The sequence below is a fragment of the Macaca thibetana genome, chromosome 2 (assembly GCF_024542745.1).
Source record: "Macaca thibetana thibetana isolate TM-01 chromosome 2, ASM2454274v1, whole genome shotgun sequence".
NCBI lineage: Eukaryota > Metazoa > Chordata > Mammalia > Primates > Cercopithecidae > Macaca > Macaca thibetana.
This window is the reverse complement of record NC_065579.1, coordinates 45,195,913-45,214,918: the sequence shown is the minus strand read 5'-3', so window position 1 is coordinate 45,214,918 and position 19,006 is coordinate 45,195,913. Positions and strand designations below refer to the sequence as shown.

Below are 19,006 nucleotides of genomic sequence, written 5' to 3'. Positions count from 1 at the left end.
GCCCCAGGTTGGTGGCGGCGCATGCGCGACCCCTGGGCCAGCGACCCCTCCCCAGCCGCCGGCGCGCCGGCCGAGCCTGTCCGCGCCCGTCCGGGGACGACAGTGTGGCGCGCGCCAGGGCGGCAGCCGAGCACGGGGCCGTGCCAGGAGTCGCAGGGGCCGCGCCTGGGGCGGCCTAACCCAGGAAGAGGACGAGAGATCTGTGGGAGAGGAGCTCCGAGAGACGCTTCTGCGCACGTTGGGCTCCAGGGCTGTGGGAACCGCTGGCCCAGCTGCGCTCCGAGATGTTCGCGACTCTGTCCTCACGTCATTCTCTGCTCCACCGTAGCGACGACACTAGGGCGGAGCCTGCGGCGAGGGCGGGCATGGGTGGGCGGGGCCTGCGGCAAGGGCGGGCTTGGGTGGGCGGGGCCTGCGGTGGGGAAGCGCTGGGCTCCTGGAGCCCGCAGCAGCTTCCTTCGCTCAGCTGAGGTGAACCAGCTACAGTCTTCCCTTTCCACATCGATCGTACTGGTTTGAGATAATTAAGCAAATATGGAGCAGTATGCTAATTGAGTCTCTGACGACTTAATGTTTAGTGGAAACCCTTTGTGGAATTGTCCAGCTATTTCATATTCTGGTGCACTATGCTTAAAGCACAATGGAGAACCCCGCCACGCCGCCAGACTCGTGGGTTTGTATGTTGCACTCATTTTAGCCTGGAAATGAACTCTCATTTATAAAGGCTATATATATAATTATATTATGTTTAAATAATTTATACAAATATATAAATTTTTATTTCCATATTTTTCCATAGGATTTTGGGGAACAGGTGGTGTTTGGTTACATAAGTTCTTTAGTGATGATTTGTGAGATTTTGGTGTACCCATCACGGAGCAGTATACACTGAACCTAATTTGTAGTCTTTTATCCCTTACCCCCTTCCCAACCTTTGCCCCTGAGTCCCGAAAGTCCATTGTGTCATTACTATGCCTTTGCATCCTCAAAGCTTGGCTCCCACTTATGAGTGAGAACACACGATGTTTGGTTTACCATTCTTGAGTTACTTCATTTAGAACAATAGTCTCCAATCCCATCCAGGTTGCTGCGAATGCCATTTATTCATTCCTTTTTATGGCTGAGTAGTATTCCATCGTATTTTATACATATATATCACAGTTTCTTTATCACTCATTGATCAATGGGCATCTGGGTTGGTTCCACATTTTTGCAATTGCAAATTGTGCTGCTATAAACATGCATGGGCAAGTATCTTTTTCGTGTAATGACTTCTTTTCCTCTGGGTAAATACCCAGTACTGGGATTACTGAATCAAATGGTAGTTCTACTTTTAGTTCTTTAAGGAATCTCCCCCCACTGTTTTCCATAGTGATTGTACTAGTTTACAGTCCCACCAGCAGTGTGGAAGTGTTCCCTTTTCACCGCATCGACACCAACGTCTATTTTTTTTAATTTTTTTGATTATGGCCATTCTTGCGGGGGAGTAAGGTGGTATGGCATTGTAGTTTTGACTTGCAATTCCCTTATCATTAGTATTGTTGAGCATTTTTTCATGTTTGTTGGCCATTTCTATATCTTCTTTTGAAAATTGTCTATTCATGTTTTTTTGTTTTTTCTTGAGACAGAGTTTCGCTCGTGTTGCCCAGGCTGGAGTGAATGGTGTGATCTGGGCTCACCGCAACTTCCGCCTCCCGGGTTCAAGCGATTCTCCTGCCTCAGCCTTCCCAGTAGCTGATATTACAGGCATGCGCCACCACACCAGGCTAATTTTGTATTGTTAGTAGAGACGGGGTTTCTCCATGTTGGTCAGGCTGGTCTCAAACTCCCGACCTCAGGTGATCCCCCAGCTTCGGCCTCCCAAAGTGCTGGGATTACAAACATGAGCCACCGCCCCCAGTTCTTTTCATGTTTTTAGCCCAGTTTTTGTTAGGATTGTTTGTTTTTTTCTTGATGATTTGTTTGAGTTCGTTGTAGATTCTGGAAGGTAGTCCTTTGTCAGATGTATAGATTGTGAAGATTTTCTCCCACTCTGTGGGTTGTCTGTTTACTCTGCTAACTGTTCCCTTTGCTGTGCAAAAGCTCTTTCATTTAATTAAGTCCCAGCTATTTATCTTTCTTTTCATTGCATTTGCTTTTGGGTTCTTGGTCATGAAATCCTTGCGTAAATCAGTGTCTACAAGGGGTTTTCCAATGTTGTCTTCTAGAATTTTTATGGTTTCAGGTCTTAGATTTAAGTTCTTGATCCATCTTGAGTTTATTTTTGTATAAGGTGAGAGATGCAGATCTAGTTTTATTCTCCTACATGTGGGTTGCCCATTGTCCCAGCACCATTTTTTGAATAGAGTGTCCTTTCTCCCACTTTGTGTTTCTGTTTGCTTTGTCGAAAATCAGTTGGTTGTAAGTATTTGGGTTTATTTCTGGGTTCTCTATTCTGTTCCATTGGTCTATATGCCTATTTTTATACCAGTACCATGCTGTTTTGTTGACAGTAGCCTTATAGTATAGCTTGAAGTCAGGTAATGTGATGTCTCTAGATTTGTTCTTTTTGATTCATCTTGCATTAGCTATGCAGGCTCTTTTTTGGTTCCGTATGGATTTTAGGATTGTCTTTTCTAGTTCTCTGAAGAATGATGGTGGTATTTTGATGGGAATTGCATTGAATTTGTAGATTGCTTTTGGCAGTATGGTCATTTTCACAATATGGATTCTACCCATCCATGAGCATGGGATGTGTTTCCATTTATTTGTGTCGTCTGTGATTTCTTTCAGCAGTGTTTTGTAGTTTTCCTTGTAGAGGCATTTCACCTTCTTTGTTAGGTATGTTCCTAAGTTTTGTTTTTTGTTTTTTTGGTTTTTTGGTTTTTTGCAGCTATTGTAAAAGGAATTGAGTTCTTTGTTTGATTCTCAGCTTGGTTGCTGTTGATGTATAGGTGGGCTACTGATGTGTGTACATTAATTTTGTATCCTGAAACTTTGCTGACTTCTTTTATCAGTTCTAGGAGCATTTTGGAGAAGTCTTTAGGGTTTTCTAGATATAAATCATATCATCAGCAAACAGCAACAGTTTGACTGCCTCTTTACTGACTTGGATGCCCTTTGTTTCTTTCTCTTGTCTGATTGCTCTGCATGGGACTTCCAGTACTATGTTGAAGAGGAGTGGTGAGAGTGGGCATCCTTGTCTTGTTCCAGTTGTCAGAGGGAATGCTTTCAACTTTTCCCCCATTCAGTATTGTGTTGACTGTGAGTTTGTCATAGATGGCTTTTATTACATTGTGATATGCCCCTTGTATGCCAGTTTTGCTGAGGATTTTAATCATAAAGAGATGCTGGATTTTGTCAAATGCTTTTTCTGCATCTGTTAAGATGATCATGTGATTTTTGTTTTTAATTATCTTTATGTGATGTATCACATTTATTGACATGCATGTGTTAAACCATCCCTGCAATCCCTTGTATGAAACCCACTTGATCATGGTGGATTATCTTTTTGATATGTTGTTGGATTCAGTTAGCTAGCATTTTGGTTAAGGATTTTTACATCTATGTTCATCTGGAATATTGGTCTGTAGTTTTCTCTTTTGGTTATGTTCTTTCCTGGTTTTGGTATTAGGGTGATACTGGCTTCATAGAATGATTTAGAGAGGATTCCCTCTTTCTCTATCTTGCGGAATAGTGACATTCTTCTTTAAATGTCTGGTAGAATTCAGCTGTGAATCTGGTCCTGGACTTTTTTTTGTTGGTAATTTTTTTTTTATTACTGTTTCAATCTTGCTGCTTGTTATTGGTCTGTTCAGAGTATCTGATTCTTCCTGATTCAAGCTAGGTGGGTTGTATCTTTCCAGGAATTTATCCATCTCCTCTAGGTTTTCTAGTTTATGTGTGTAAAGGTGTTCATAGTAGCCTTGAGTGATCTTTTGTGGTTCTGTGGTGTCAATTGTAATATCTCCCATTTCATTTCTAATTGAGCTTATTTGGATTTTTCTCTTCTAGATTAGTATTTGTAATGGTCTATCAATTTTATTTATCTTTTCAAAGAACCAGCTTTTTGTTTCATTTGTCTTTTTTTTTTTTTTTTTTAACCTCTGTTACCTAGGATAGAGTGTAGTGGTGCACTTGGCTCACTGCAAGCTCCACCTCCTGGGTTCACGCCATTCTCCTGCCTCAGCCTCCCGAGTAGCTGGGATTACAGGGGCCCGCCACCATGCCCGGCTAATTTTTTGTATTTTTTTAGTAGAGATGGGGTTTCACTGTGTTAGCCAGAATGGTCTTGATCTCCTGACCTCATGATCTGCCCACCTTGGCCTCCCAAAGTGCTGGAATTACAGGCATGAGCCACCGTGCCTGGCCTGTTTCATTTGTCTTTTGTATTTTTGTTTTTTCAGTTGCAATTCCATTTAGTTCTGCTTTGATCTTATTTCCTTTCTTCTGCTGGGTTTGAGTTTGATTTGTTCTTGTTTCTCTAGTTTATTGAGGTATGACATTAGATTGTCTATTTGTGCTCTTTCAGACTTTTTGATGTAGGCATTTAGGGCTATGAGCTTTCCTCTTAGCATCACCTTTGCTGTATCCCAGAGGTTTTGATAGGTCATGTCACTATTGTTGTTCAGTTTGAATAATTTTTTAATTTCCATCTTGATTTCAATTTTGCCCCAATCGTCATTCAGAAACAGGTTACTTAATTTCCATGTATTTGCATGGTTTTGAAGGTTCCTTTTGGAGTTGATTTTCAGTTTTATTCCACTGTGGTCTGAGAGAGTGCTTGATATAATTTTAATTTTCTTAAATTTATTGAGGTTTGTTTTGTGGCCTATCATATGGTCTATCTTGGAGAAAGTTCCACGCGCTGATGAATAGAATGTATATTCTGCAGTTTTGGGGTAGAATGTTATGTAAACATCTGTTAAGTCCATTTGTTCCAGGGTGTAGTTTAAATCCATTGTTTCTTTGTTGACTTTCTGTCTTGATGACCTGTCTAGTGCTGTAAGTGGAGTATTGAAATCCCCCACTATTAATTGTGCTGCTCTCTATCTCATTTCTTAGGTCTGGTAGTAATTATCTTATAAACTTGGGAGCTCCAGTGTTAAGTGCATATATATTTAGGATTGTGATACTTTCCTATTGGACAAGGCCTTTTGTCATTATATAATGTCCCTCTTTGTCTTTTTAAACTGCAGTTACTTTAAAGTTTGTTTTGTCTGATATAAAAATAGCTATTCCTCCTTGCTTTTGGTGTCCATTTGCATGGAATGTCTTTTTCCACCCCTTTACCTTAAGTTTCTGTGAATCCTTATGTGTTAGGTGGGTCTCTTGAAGGCAGCAAATAGTTTGTTGATGGATTCTTATCCATTCTGCAATTCTGCATCTTTTAAGTGGAGCATTTAGACTATTTACATTCAATGTTAGTGTTGAGATATGAGGTGCTGTTCCATTCATTGTGCTATTTGTTGCCTGTATACCTTGGGGGTTTTTTAAATTGTATTTTTGTTGTATAGGTCCTGTGAGATTGATGCTTTAAAGAGGATCTGTTTTGATGTGCTTCCAGGATTTTTTTCAAGATTTAGAGCTCCTTTTAGCAGTTCTTATAGTGCTGGCTTGATAGTGGTGAATTCACTCAGCATTTGTCTGAAAAAAACCGTATCTTTCCTTCATTTGTGAAGCTTAGTTTCGCTGATACAAAATTTTTGGGTGATAATTGTTTTGTTTAAGAAGACTGAAGATAAGGCCCCAGTCCCTTCTAACTTGTAGGGTTTCTTCTGAGAAATCTGCTGTTAATCTGATAGATTTTCCTTTGCAGGTTACCTGGTGCTTTTGCCTCATAGCTCTTAAGATTCTTTCCTTCATTTTAACTTTTGATAACCTGATGACAGTGTGCATAGGCGACGATCTTTTTGTAATGAATTTCCCAGGTGTTCTTTGAGCTTCTTGTATTTGGATGTCTAGGTCTTTAGCAAGGCTGGGGAAGTTTTCCTCAATTATTCCCCCAAATATGTTTTCCAAACTCTTAGATTTCTCTTCTTCCACAAGAATGCCAATTATTCTTAGGTTTGGTTGTTTAACATAATCCCAGACTTCTTGGAGGCTTTGTTCATTTTTTCCTTATTCTTTTTTCTTTGTGTTTGTTGGATTGGATTAATTTGAAAACCTTGTCTTCGAGCTCTAAAGTTCTTTCTTCTGCTTGTTCGATTCTATCGCTGAGACTTTCCAGAGCATTTTGCATTTCTCTAAGTGCATCCATTGTTTCCTGAAGTTTTGATTGTTTTTTATTTATGCTATTTCACTGAAGGTTTCTCCCTCTTTTTGTTGTTGTTGTTGTTGTTTCTTTGTTTGTTTGGTTTTTCTTTTTTTTTAGTAGAGGTGGGGTTTCGCCATGTTGCTCAGGCTGGCCTTGAACTCCTGGCCTCAAGTGATCCACCCACCTCGGCCTCCCAAAGTGCTAGGATTACAGGTATGAGCCACCATTCCTGGCCTCCCCTCATTTCCTCTATTATTTTTTTGATTTCTTTAAATTGGGCTTCACCTTTCTCTGGTGCCTCTTTGATTAGCTTAATAACTGACCTTCTGAATTCTTTTTCAGGTAAATCAGGGATTTCGTCTTGGTTTGGATCCATTGCTGGTGAGCTAATGTGATTTTTTGGTGGGGGCGGTTAAAGAGCCTTGTTTTGTCATATTACTGGAATTGTTTTTCTGGTTCCTTCTCATTTGGGTAGGCTATGTCAGAGGGAAGGTCTAGGGCTCAAGGCTGCTGTTCAGATTCATTTGTCCCATGGGGTATTCCCTTGATGTTGTACTCTCCCCCTTTTCCTAGGGATGTGGCTTCCTGAGAGCCAAGCTATGGTGATTGTTCTCTCTCTTCTGGATCTAGGCACCCAGCAAGTCTATCAGGCTCTGGGCTGGTACTGGGGGTTGTCTGCACTGAGTCCTATGATGTGAACCATCTGCAGGTCTCTCGAGGCTGTGTGTGTGTGTGTAAAAAAAAAATTATATATATATATATATATATATATAGTTTGTTTGTGTTTTGAGATGGAGTCTTCCTGTGTCACCAAGCTGGAGTGCAGTGCTACGATCTTGGCTCACTGCAACTTCTGCCTCCCGGGTTCAAGTGATTCTCCTGCCTCAGCCTCCTGAGTCGCTGGGATTACAGGCATGCACCACTGCGCCCAGCTAATTTTTGTATTTTTAGTAGAGACGGGGTTTCACCGTGTTGTCCAGGATGATCTCAATCTCTTGACCTCGTGATCTGCCCGTCTTGGCCTCCTAAAGTGCTGGGATTACAAGTGTGAGCCACTGCGCCTGGCCTCTTTTTCTTTCTTTCTTTCTTTTTTTTTTTTTTTTTTTTTTTTTTTTGAGATGGAGTCTCGCACCATCGTTCTGGCTGGAATGCAATGGCGCAATCTCAGCTCACTGCAACCTCTCCCTCCCGGGTTCAAGTGATTCTCCTGCCTCAGCTTCCTGAGTAGCTGGGATTACAGGCGCCCACCACCATGCCCAGCTAATTTTGTGTATTTTTACTAGAGACAGGGTTTCACCATGTTGATCAAGCTGGTCTTGAACTCCTGACCTTGTGATCTGCCTGCCTCAGCCTCCCAAAGTGCTGGGATTAGAGGCATAAGCCACCATACCTGGCCGAGGCTGTATATTTTTTTAACAACTGGTTTGTGATCTGAAATTGGCATAAGATTCCTGTTGTCACACATGCAATTAATTCAAAGGTACGGACATGTAACTATTGGATAAGTTTGTCATCATGTTTATTAATCTGATTTTAAAAGATAGATCTGTTATTTGGGCAAGAATGGAATGAAGCTCAATAAGTGCTCCTTCCCTCCTGTCTTCTTCCCAGAGGGTCTTGCTGTGTGGCCCAGGCTGGAGTGCGGTGGCACGATCATAGCTCATTGCAGCGTCAACTTTCTGGGCTCCAGCAATCCTCCCACCTCAATTTTCTGAGTAGCTGGAACGAGAAGCGCAGGCCACCACACCCGGCTAACTTTTTAAAGTTTTTTTGTAGACAAGGGGTCGCACTGTGTTGCCCAGTTTGGCCTTGAACTCCTGGGTTCAAGTGCCCCCCGACACCTTGACCTCCCAAAGTGCTAGAATTAGAGGCCTGAGTCATCGTACCCTGCCAAATAATTTATTTTTAACCAAACTTTTAAATTATTATTACCATTATAGAGTTGCTATTGTCTTCCGCTTTTAAAAGATAATGGAGGAGAAACTGGAAATTATGCCTCTTGATTAATTCCTATTGCTTCCCATAATCATATAGAAAAATCTAAATTGTGCCTTTAAAGTTTTAGATTTTTAAGAGAATACATAAATTTGCTTCAGAGTACCTTATATTTGGGGGAAATACTCCCTATCCTGTTCAGGCTGGTATGTTCCATCCCTGTCTCGCCAACACTTTAACTCCCGAAATTTCCTAAATAAAACTTTCTCATAATTCAAAGTCTTTGTTAGATCTTCTCTAAGAGGCCTTAGCAGACTGTCCTTTCAAACATTTTCATGTATTTACTTCAAAACAGTTGATAATCTATTGCATTTGTTTTCTGTCTTATCTCTAGTAGATGGTAAATCTTCCTCATTTTGTAATCTTTAATACAGTTCCAAGTTTGTTTAGTTGGTGGAATGTCAAGATTGTTCATTGTAAATTTGTGGCCAGTGAACAGTGGCACGTATTTGTATCTATGCGTGTGTGCTTACACTATCTATAGTGCAGCACAATTTTTAGTTAGTAGCAGAAAAACACTAATCCTGATGTACCCAAAATTTCGTGTTTGAGGGAAAAAATTTAGATGGCTCAGAACTATGTCGCACATGTGATATAGCAGGAGAGCAGGCGAGATAGAGCGCCATGTAGATACAGCTTCACTTTAATCCGAGACATTTGCGAGTTGCTGGACTTAGGTGATTCTTTATCCAGAGGACTCCCGTAGGGGCTGGATTAATTTCTAAGACTGGGGAATCCCAACCTACTTTAGTAGATAATCCTAGGAGGCCTTTCAAAGTGCTCGGGGTTGGGGGACTGTTCCTACTTCAAACTAAGCCAATGTGGCAACTGCACCCTGTTCTTCAGAAGTCTTTTTGGATCATCTCAGATGCAGAAATCCTCTCTTACCTCTCTGATACACCTTTGGTTGTTTTTAAGAGACAGCGTCTTGCTGTGTCACCCAGTCCTCCCACCTCAGCCTCCCAAGTAGCTAGGAGTACAGGTGTATACCACCACACCCATCTAATTAAAAAAAAAATTAAGGGCTGGGCCCAGTGGCTCATGCCTATAATCCCAGTACCTTGGGAGGCTGAGGTGGGAAGATTGCTTGAGGTCAGGAGTTCGAGACCAGCCTGGCCAACATGGTGAAACCCTGTCTCTACTAAAAACACACACAAAAAATAGCCAGGCGTGGTGATGCAAACTTGTAATCCCAGCTACTCAGGAGGCTGAAGCACGAGAATCACTTGAACCCGGGAGGCAGAGGTTGCAGTGAGCCGAGATCGTGCAACTGCACTCCAGCCTGGGTGACAGAGTGAGACTCTGTCTCAAAAAAAATTAAGATTTTGTAGCAAGAGTCTATGTTGCCCAGGCTGATCTCAAACTCCTGGCCTCAAGCAGTCCTCCCACCTTGGCCTCCCAAGGTGCTGAGATTATAGGTATGAGCCACTGTGCCTGGTCTGGTACACTCTTTATCCAGCATAAATTGGGGTATTTTAACATAATCTATGCAGTCTATCAGTTTTTTCTACACAGGCGATACAGAGACCAGTGGTGGAGTTATGATGAACAATAGCATCCAAGATTCAGAAGCAGCATATTACTTCAAGCAGCTTACCCAAACCACATATACAAAAGAGCAGTCATGACTTCAGTCAGAGAAGAAAAAAAAAAATCCAGATTTAGATCTAGTCCTACGATACCCTAGACCCCATCTCCATCTCTAGACTCTGCCTCTCCCTCAGTACTCTCAGGTCACGTTCGCCTGTTTGTCTTCTAGGATGCCTACAGGACTGCCTGCCTCGGGTTCTTTACATTTGTTCTCTCTGCTGAACACTCATAGCACAAATATCCTTAGAGAGACCTTCCATGTTCACCCCAATACAAATAATCTCCACCCCATTTCCCAAGTCAGTCTATATCACGTTACCCTATGTTATTTCTTCTACTGCATATCACTATCTAAAATTCCTATTTACAAATTGTCTCTCTACTAGGATATGATACATGGATATGATACATGAGGTCAGGGGACTTCATCTGTATTTTTCTCAGCTGAATCCCCAGTGTATAGCATAGTATCTGGATCAAAATAGATGATAAATTTGTGAATGGATTGATTCACCTGAATTATTTCAGCACAAACTAAATTGTAGTAATCACACAGTTGGTTTCTAATAATTATTCATATTTAAGAACATACCCTCATCTTCAAAGAAATTATCAAATACAATTTTTTTTTGTTTTACTAACTCATTTAGGAACTGTTTTCTTTTCTGGAAAATAAGTTTATGCTAGACTAATTTTCAAGGCTGAATATTTTTCTTCAAATGAAATAAATACAAACACATTTCTATATACACAGCATTTTTATTAAATATACTCTGTGAGAAAAAGAACACCCTAAAAGTGCCAGATTTCATGTAAATCCAATAACTTAGTAAATACAATAGTGAAAAAAAAAATCAGAGGGAAACATAATTTAAATAATCTTATAAAAGAGCAAGAACATATCTTAATCTTCATATAAGAAAACAATCATCAAAATATAAAAGGGAAAGAAATCTCTTTTGTAGGAGAATATATTTCAAAATTCCACCTGATCATTTCATTTAAAAAATTCTATCTAAACACATGGGCAGTCTCAGTCTTACCAACATGTATGTTTAAATCAATGGTAGAAGGGGAATTTAGACTACTCATTCACACTGGGATAAAGTGACATTTTTGTTGCACAACAGTATTGCTCACTGCACTAAGAGTGGAAGATGGAGGAAGTAGATTTCTGGCTTCAGTTGTTAGCAGCAGAATTGGATTAATGCTAAAAATTTAGGAAAAAAATAGGGCCAAGCTGTAGCGATTTCCAAGTAACACGAACATTAACCAAACATTGCCAATTTGTAACGGGCTATGAAAAAACAAATGAAAATACTCTATATTAATATAGCTTTATGTTACTTTCTAATAAAGATACTCAGTGGGCATATTCTAAATTATATAGGGCTTCTATAGAGACCTAAATTAGCAAGTATAATATGAAGCTAACAGGATAGTATCAACATATCTTGGGGTGTTCTAGCCAATGTTTGGCTACAAGTATTTGGAAGGAGTCAAATAACTATATGCACATTCAAAATGAATACTTATAAAAAGAAATCTTAATGTATCCAATATCCACAAACTGAAAAGTGTTACACATGTTGTGGGGGAAAAATACTGATGGTTGGCTGAATGACCAATTATACATACCACTTATGAAAAGCTGGGTGATACAGGTGCAAAAAAATATATATGCACACATGTATCTCTAATAACATCCTACCAACATATATGTGTTGGATGACATAGTTAAAGCTGTATTACCAAACTAGGATATGTAAGGTATCAATGTAGTTAAAATTAAATTTTAAGTAAAAAGCTGCTGCTACTTAAACAAGAGAGTGAACTTTGGGGTTTATTCAAGAATTAGTTCTCATATATAAAAAGTTTGATATTAATAAACAATTCTTGTCACCAGAAGGTTTTAGACAGTATAGAAACTTACAGAAAAGTGTTTTTGGACCACTTTAAATAGTTGGAGGAAGCAAATAAAAGGATTAAACTGGATTATGAGTATGAATGCATTTATGATCAAAATTAACACACAAAAAAAATCAAAACACATTTCACAGCAGAACCTGCAAAAACTTTTGTATTCATCTTTTCTGAACCATAAAAAAGAATTAGTCTTAATATGACTTTTAAGCAACAAAAATAATTTAATCATGAAGTATCAGCTTGATTATGAATATATTTTATTATCTTTATCAGTTGGTAAATTAACTGTGTTATCCAAAAAGGCTGACCAGCTCTAACTAGTATGAACAGGATATTGAATTCATTAATGAATATATAACTATTTTGAACATACAAATAATCTCTGGTTTTACACACCCACTACATTTCAGTATCCTGTAAACTGTGAGGCATACAATATGTTTAATGTGGCAGAAAATCATGTGAAATGATTATTTTATTCTGTTCAGTCCTTTTCCCATTAAGCATGCAAACACCGTCATAACCATCTTTGGTTTTACTTCTACGAGGTCGTCAGGTAATGCATATATCCGGGCACCGATCTTCCGAGCAACTGAAATGGCATATCTTGAAGAGACAAGAAAAATATCTTGGTGTTATCCACTGTGTTTTCACTTAACATATTTTAACAAAAGAGTGAAATATTGTGACAAGATTAATTTTACGAAAAGGTTAAGTTTGTGAGTCTTAAATCATATTCCCCATACAAGTTATATTTAAAAATATGAATTTTAAGGGCATAGTAACCTTTCCTATAAGGATTTTAGAGAATTAAAGGGCCACTGTGTTCTAATATAAACCATAAAGGCTTACTTAGCATTGTTCAGCTTGTCCTCATCAGATAAGTTTTCTCTCCTGATCATTTCTTGACGAACTGCATTTGGTGCAATGGCATCTATTAAATCTAGAACAGGTAAACTTGTGCTTATAGATTTATCCTAGAAAACAAAGCATAGATGAACATTCATAATCTTCTGACCTTTAATTTTCATTATTTTCAGACTCTTCTGATCATATAACTGAAGGCAATCTATAAATTATTTGTACCTAACCTAACGTTCAGCTTTTCTGCAACCAGCACACATAAATAAACCATTTAAAATATGCTTTTCCTTAAATCTTTATATAGAGTTGTCAGCATACCTGAATAAGGTTTGTGGACATGATAGCTCCTAAGTATGCTAACTCTAGTCTCTATTCTGTAAAAAATACACATCTTTTGAAAGGGAGTAGATGAATTTTTAATTAACAGTTTTTAAATTCTACTCATATATTTCTTAGACCATAAATCCCAAAGCCTTCCCTTAATATTTTTCAGAAAGAAAAATGAAATAGCGAAAGGGAACATTTACAAAGACATTGTTCTTATTGTTTTACATGTTTTAGTTTACTTAATCCACCTTTTAAACCCTAGCATATTGATAGTAAAGGAATTCTTTTTTTAAAAAAGATGAAGAACATGAAGTTCCTAAGATAGCTCAAATGACTTGTTTACACAACCAGTAAATACAGAACTGGTATTTGAACCCATGACAGTCTGACTCTAAAATGCCCAAGAGCATTTTGAAGTTACCACCAAGGCAAGCTAAAAATAGACAACTAAATTGTAGTGAATAGTGCATTGCAGATGAAATCAGACATCCTGGTCTGAACTGATTTTTACCACTTATCAGTACTTGAACAAATTATTTGTTCTCTCTCTCAGCTTGAATAGTGGCCACCACTGCTTGCCTACCCAGAATCTACCCACTCTTTACTTCTTCTATACAAATAGAACCCATATTTTTGCTCTATATCCATACCTCCTTCACATAAACATAAGCTTCAAGGAAAGCCGACATTCACAGTTCCAGGAGTGAATCTAAATTAACCTAGGTCAAGCATTCTCAATGGAGGCAGGGTGATAACCTTTTTTATGTATAAAGCATGCAGTGCATGAACAGGTAGGTATACAGTGTATCTCTGCATTAAAATTTCATGGGAGAGAGAGAAAAAGGGAAAAAATGTCTAAAAATACTCCTTAGAGGATAATTTTCTTTTAAGGTTTCAAAACACTGGTCTAAGCCAAATAGAGGAATCCTATTCTATTACCACAGTGATTTAATTTGGGCCTATGTTATGGAAAGCCAGCAACCGCTCCTCCTGGATGTGAATGGCGGATGAAACCTCTGTCACAAGCAGCAACTATCCTATGATCAAAAGGAAAACCAGCTTTAGGGTGAAGCTGGCACATTAGATGGCAAAGCAGAGATGGGAAAAAAAAATTGAGTTCCGAATGACATTCTTCAATTATTGGTTCAACCAATCCAGAAGTCTACCCTAACTCTGGATTACTGTTATTGTGGTCAATACCTTTCCTTTCAGTTTAAACCACTTGAAATTGGGTTTCTGTTACTTGAAGCCAGAGCACCCTTTCCTAATCTCTAAAGTAGAATGTCATAGGATTCTTAGGAATATTGAGGTGGTATAGGTGAAAGCATCTAGTATAGGCTCTAGCCAAATGTCAGTTCTTAATATCTAATAAAACAATTTGAAGCCATGTGAAGAACAGTAACAGGCTTCTTTGAACCACGATCAGCCACTTCATTTATTACTTTTTTTTTTTTTTGACACGGAGTCTCACTCTGTTGCCCAGGCTGGAGTGCAGTGGCGTGATTTTGGCTCACTACAAGCTCTGCCTCCTGGGTTCTGGCCATTCTCCTGCCTCAGCCTCCTGAGTAGCTAGGACTACAGGTGCCCGCCACCATGCCTGGCTAATTTTTTTTGTATTTTTAGTAGAGACAGGGTTTCACCGTGTTAGCCAGGATGGTCTCAATCTCCTGACCTCATGATCCGCCTACCTTAGCCTCCCAAAGTGCTGGGATTACAGACGTGAGCCACTGTGCCCGGCCTCACTTATTAATTTTACAAAAATTTATATTCTTATTAGGAATGTTCATTTTATGATACAGATCTTTGGGCAGGGGTAATATTCTTATTAGGAATGTTCATTTTATGATACAGATCTTTGGGCAGGGGTAAGGGTAAAAATAATTAGGTCCTTTAAGTCTATCTGATGCTGGTAATCTGGATCTGCTTTTCGTATCTTCTCTGTTTCTGAGAAATTATCATACCTGTTTGCTCAATATGTAGTCTGCAGACCACCCACATGAAAATTATATGGGGTACTTGTTAAAAGTGCAAATCTAGCTCCACTCAAACTAATGTCAGGTTATCTATGAATGAGGCTGGGAATCTACATTTTTGATAAGCTCTCTAGATGATTCTAAATGTGTACTGTATTATACTTTCTAAAAATAATATTTATTTCATTCTAGAATAAATTTTAATTTCTATGGGCTTATCTTTCATATATTTATGATTAATTTTTTAAAAGACAAGTGACTTAATTGTGCTATAATTTGATTCCTTATTTATATGTGTTATTTTAAATATTTCACTTAGATTTAGGAAACAAGTATTTTTCCCACCCATTTTCTTATGAGTTACTTTGGGTAAAGCTTCTACTGAGTTGAATGAAAATTTTAAGTTTCTAAAGATTGTATCAGATCTCTTATCTTCTTGTTTTCGATAAAATAGCCCTGTCTTCCAAATCCTCCAACTCGTACATTATCAGTGAAAGACATTTTACTTTTGCAAAGGGAAAGGGGTTACAGTGAAAACCCTTAGGTTAGTATATAAATACATTTCCACTATTTTTCCTTTTATTTCCTTAAGTTAATCATAAAGAAATGACCTCAGCAAAAAGAATTTCATTATCTTAATCTAGAATTACCTAGAGCTTGATTTTCAAGATAATCATTTTTCCCTTTATTTGATACATATTAGAACATTTCATTCCACTGCTGTTTCTGTCATTTTAAAAAATAAAAATGGAAAGGCCGGGCATGGTGGTTCACACCTGTAATCCCAACACTTTGGGAGGCCAAGGCAGGCAGATCATGAGGTAAGGAGATTGAGACCATTCTGGCTAACACAGTGAAACCCCGTCTCTACTAAAAATACAAAAAATTAGTTGGGCGTGGTGGCGGGCGCCTGTAGTCCCAGCTACTCAGGAGGCTGAGGCAGAATTGCCTGACCCTGGGAGGCGGAGGTTGAAGTGAGCTGAGATTGCGCCACTGCACTCCAGCCTGGGCAACAGAGCGAGACTCCATCTCAAAAAAATTAAATAAATAAATAAATGTAGAAAAACAGTGATGTGGCCACCAGACTTCCCTAAAAGGCTCAGCAGACTCCCCTGCCCCACCACATATGATGCCCTTTATATATTAGCAATGCCAACAGCGTGGTAAGCCCCATTTATTGAGCCCTTAATATGTGCTAGGTACTGTTAAGCTCTTTACATTTTGTTAACTTACGTAGTCTAACAACAATCTTAGTAGATAGGGATTATTAATTTCCCCATTTTAGATATGGGGAAACTGAAGATAGAGAAATTAATAACTTGCCCATGGTCACACAGATACTAAATGCTGAGCCAGTAGTTTATTCATCAGTAGATGTAGCCCTGCTGTTAGTATAAACTGCTAAGGTTTCTGTAAAACAGATGCCCTTCTCATGTGGCCCACACTCCCCCGCTTAGCTAATTTATATAGTATTGCTGACACCCCATAGTGTGATTCTTGTTTTATTTGCCACCTTCCCTGAATAGTGAGCTCTTTGAGGGCACTATGTAGTCACAGCTACTAGCAAGGCAGCTGACACAGGGCAAGCTTTGAATATTTATGTAATAAATGAGCAGTATGTTACACAGCTAATCAGTAGCTCAGCCAAGAGTCAACCCAGGACCATAAAACTCCAAAGCTTGGCTTTCCACTTGTGCATAGACAGACCTGGATATGAAACCCAGCTGTTCTGCTTAAAAGTTGTATGACAGTAGACAGTTACTTAACTTCTCTAATGCTCACCTTTTTGCTCAGAGTATTTAATTAAAAGAAACAATATGTAAAGTGCTTAACACAGTGACACAAAGGACTCAATAAATGGTAATTATGATTATTATTTGCTGATATACCACCTTCTCTATCTTCTTAGCAAGAGAAATTTATTTTGTGGCTAAAAAGGGTAAATTTGTCTTTTCTGAAATTCCTATAGTGCTACTTTGATTATAATTAAAATGTTTTTTCTGCTAGTACCACTTAATATAGCCTTCAAACATAATGACTTCTGTAGTTGGAAAAAAGCCTCCCTCACCTCAACTATGTTTTAGCATTCACTGCCTCATTTCTTCACTATTTGTGCTCTCTTTAAAGATTTTATCATTAAGCATATGCAAAATGCCAAGCACTTTTGCGATGTTTCTGCCACCTCAGTTCTAAGTAGAGCCAAACTCTCAAGTCGGCTGTTCTCTATGGTTGCTCTCCCTTAAAAGGTTTATGCACTCCCATTTCTCAACTCTTTTATTCAACTGATCACCAAGTCTGTCTTTCCAGTTTTAATGTCTCCTTTCACCACCCCCATTTTCCTAAAATTACCTCAAATTCAGGCCTAAAACTGAATTCATCACCTTTTCCAGGAAGAAGCTGTACCTCATGACATCCCCATTTCTATTAGTGTTATCTGTTTTCCAGTTACCCGTGCCCAAAACATCAAGAGTTTTGGCTCTTCCCTCCCCTCTTCTTCCCCGAATCAGGAAGCCAAATCCTAGTTCTTCTTTTGCAATAACTTATAGCTTTCTAATCTTACCATTTCCATTCCCAGCCCCAACCCCCTTATTACTTCACACCTTGAGTACTGCCTTGGATTCTTCTGCACTGTCCTTGCAGTTACACTATTCTCCCTCCCCATCCTGTTCACCACATGCAGATTAGTATTCCTAAAATAACTGCCTTTCTTATTACCCCCTTTACTCAATATCCTTTATTTAGGCCAAAATCCTCCACAATCTTGACCCAATTTATGTCTTGCACAACATCCCTTAGGAACCATCTTATTTCTCCTAACTTTCTTAGACATGCCTTTATTCAAGATGGACCCTTCTAAGTTTGTTATCCCCCTTTCTCTCCACCAATTCAAATCCTCCCGCCATCTATGATGTTCAAATCCAGCTGTCTTTATCGGCTCTTCACTGACCATTCAATTGGAAATGATCAAACTTTTCATCCACAATATTAGTTGTATTACTTGAATTTTGTCATTTACTCTATAGTATTGTTACCTTCTCAGTTATACAATCTTTGTCTTTAAAATAAATGGTGAACACTCTGAGGGCCAAATTAATTTCCTATACTTTATACCCTTTTCTTTACTTAGAAAAGTTACTTAATAGGAGCTCAATAAATATTAATTTGCTCCTAAATATTTTCTATTGTATTAGCTATATACATGCTTAATATTTTCTATAAATTAATGTGCAAATGCATATAATTTCAACATAACAATTTTAAAGAATAACTGCCAATTAGAGAATTTTATAATACAATGCCCATTGCTATTTTATATTTTTGTGTTCTATGTCTAAAACACAGAGAGACAAATCATGGATTGAAAATTACTTCAAAAAAAAAAGAAGAAGTAACAAAAACTCAGTGTCATTAGTTTCTTCCAAGATAGAAAAGGAAAAAGAAAAAAAAAAAAAAAGCAATTGAACTAGGACTCAGGCAACATCTCTGCCAATATCCAGCTGTCCTATTAAAACCGCCTTGGGCCTCAGTTTTTGGCAAACATGAGAAGATTGAATTGATAAATTTCTGACGTTTCTTTCACTTTGTAATGTTGTTAAGCATATAAAGCAAGGGCAAAGAGAGAAATAAAAATGGGTAGATATCTCTTAGGATAGCTTAGTGTTTCATCTCTTTGTGCTTTATTTCAGTAAAAAAACACAAATTGATTGCAGTTTTTCACACATAATAAAATCACAAACACAAGGCTCACTGAATGAATGTGTACAAGCAGACATGCTTATTTGTAGCTAACATCGGCTTGCATGCAAAAGCAAAACACAATGGAAATGCATGAAAATTAGTGGGTAGGTATGTACAGATTACATTTTGAGTGCTTTATGAATCATCCACAAATGCTCGGAAGTGAGTGTTAAGTGCCATTATGAAGCCAGATGACAAGATTTTTTCTTCCTACCAGTTTTCTCAGTTCCCACTTGGATCGGTTTGGCTGGCTCTGTTATGCCTTGGAAATGATGTCAATACAATTCTGAGACTGCTGCTAGGGAGCACAAAACATTATAGGTCCTATATAAACAATGGCTTATCTTTTTCATTTGAT

The 19,006-nt window shown here is 38.5% G+C and overlaps 1 protein-coding gene across 2 annotated transcripts in view; it reads right to left on the bottom strand.

Annotated features, from left to right (window-relative positions):
- Positions 1-10,559: 10,559 nt before the first annotated feature.
- Positions 10,560-19,006, bottom strand: part of PLS1 (plastin 1) — a 111,309-nt gene continuing 102,862 nt past the window's right edge. For both annotated transcript variants that reach the window (XM_050778143.1, XM_050778142.1), the window contains exons 15-16: positions 12,599-12,723; positions 10,560-12,352 (exon numbers count right to left, since the gene is read on the bottom strand). In XM_050778143.1, coding sequence (XP_050634100.1) covers positions 12,217-12,352; positions 12,599-12,723 — 261 coding nt within the window. In that variant the 3' untranslated portion in view covers positions 10,560-12,216. The remainder of the gene's footprint in view (positions 12,353-12,598; positions 12,724-19,006) is intronic.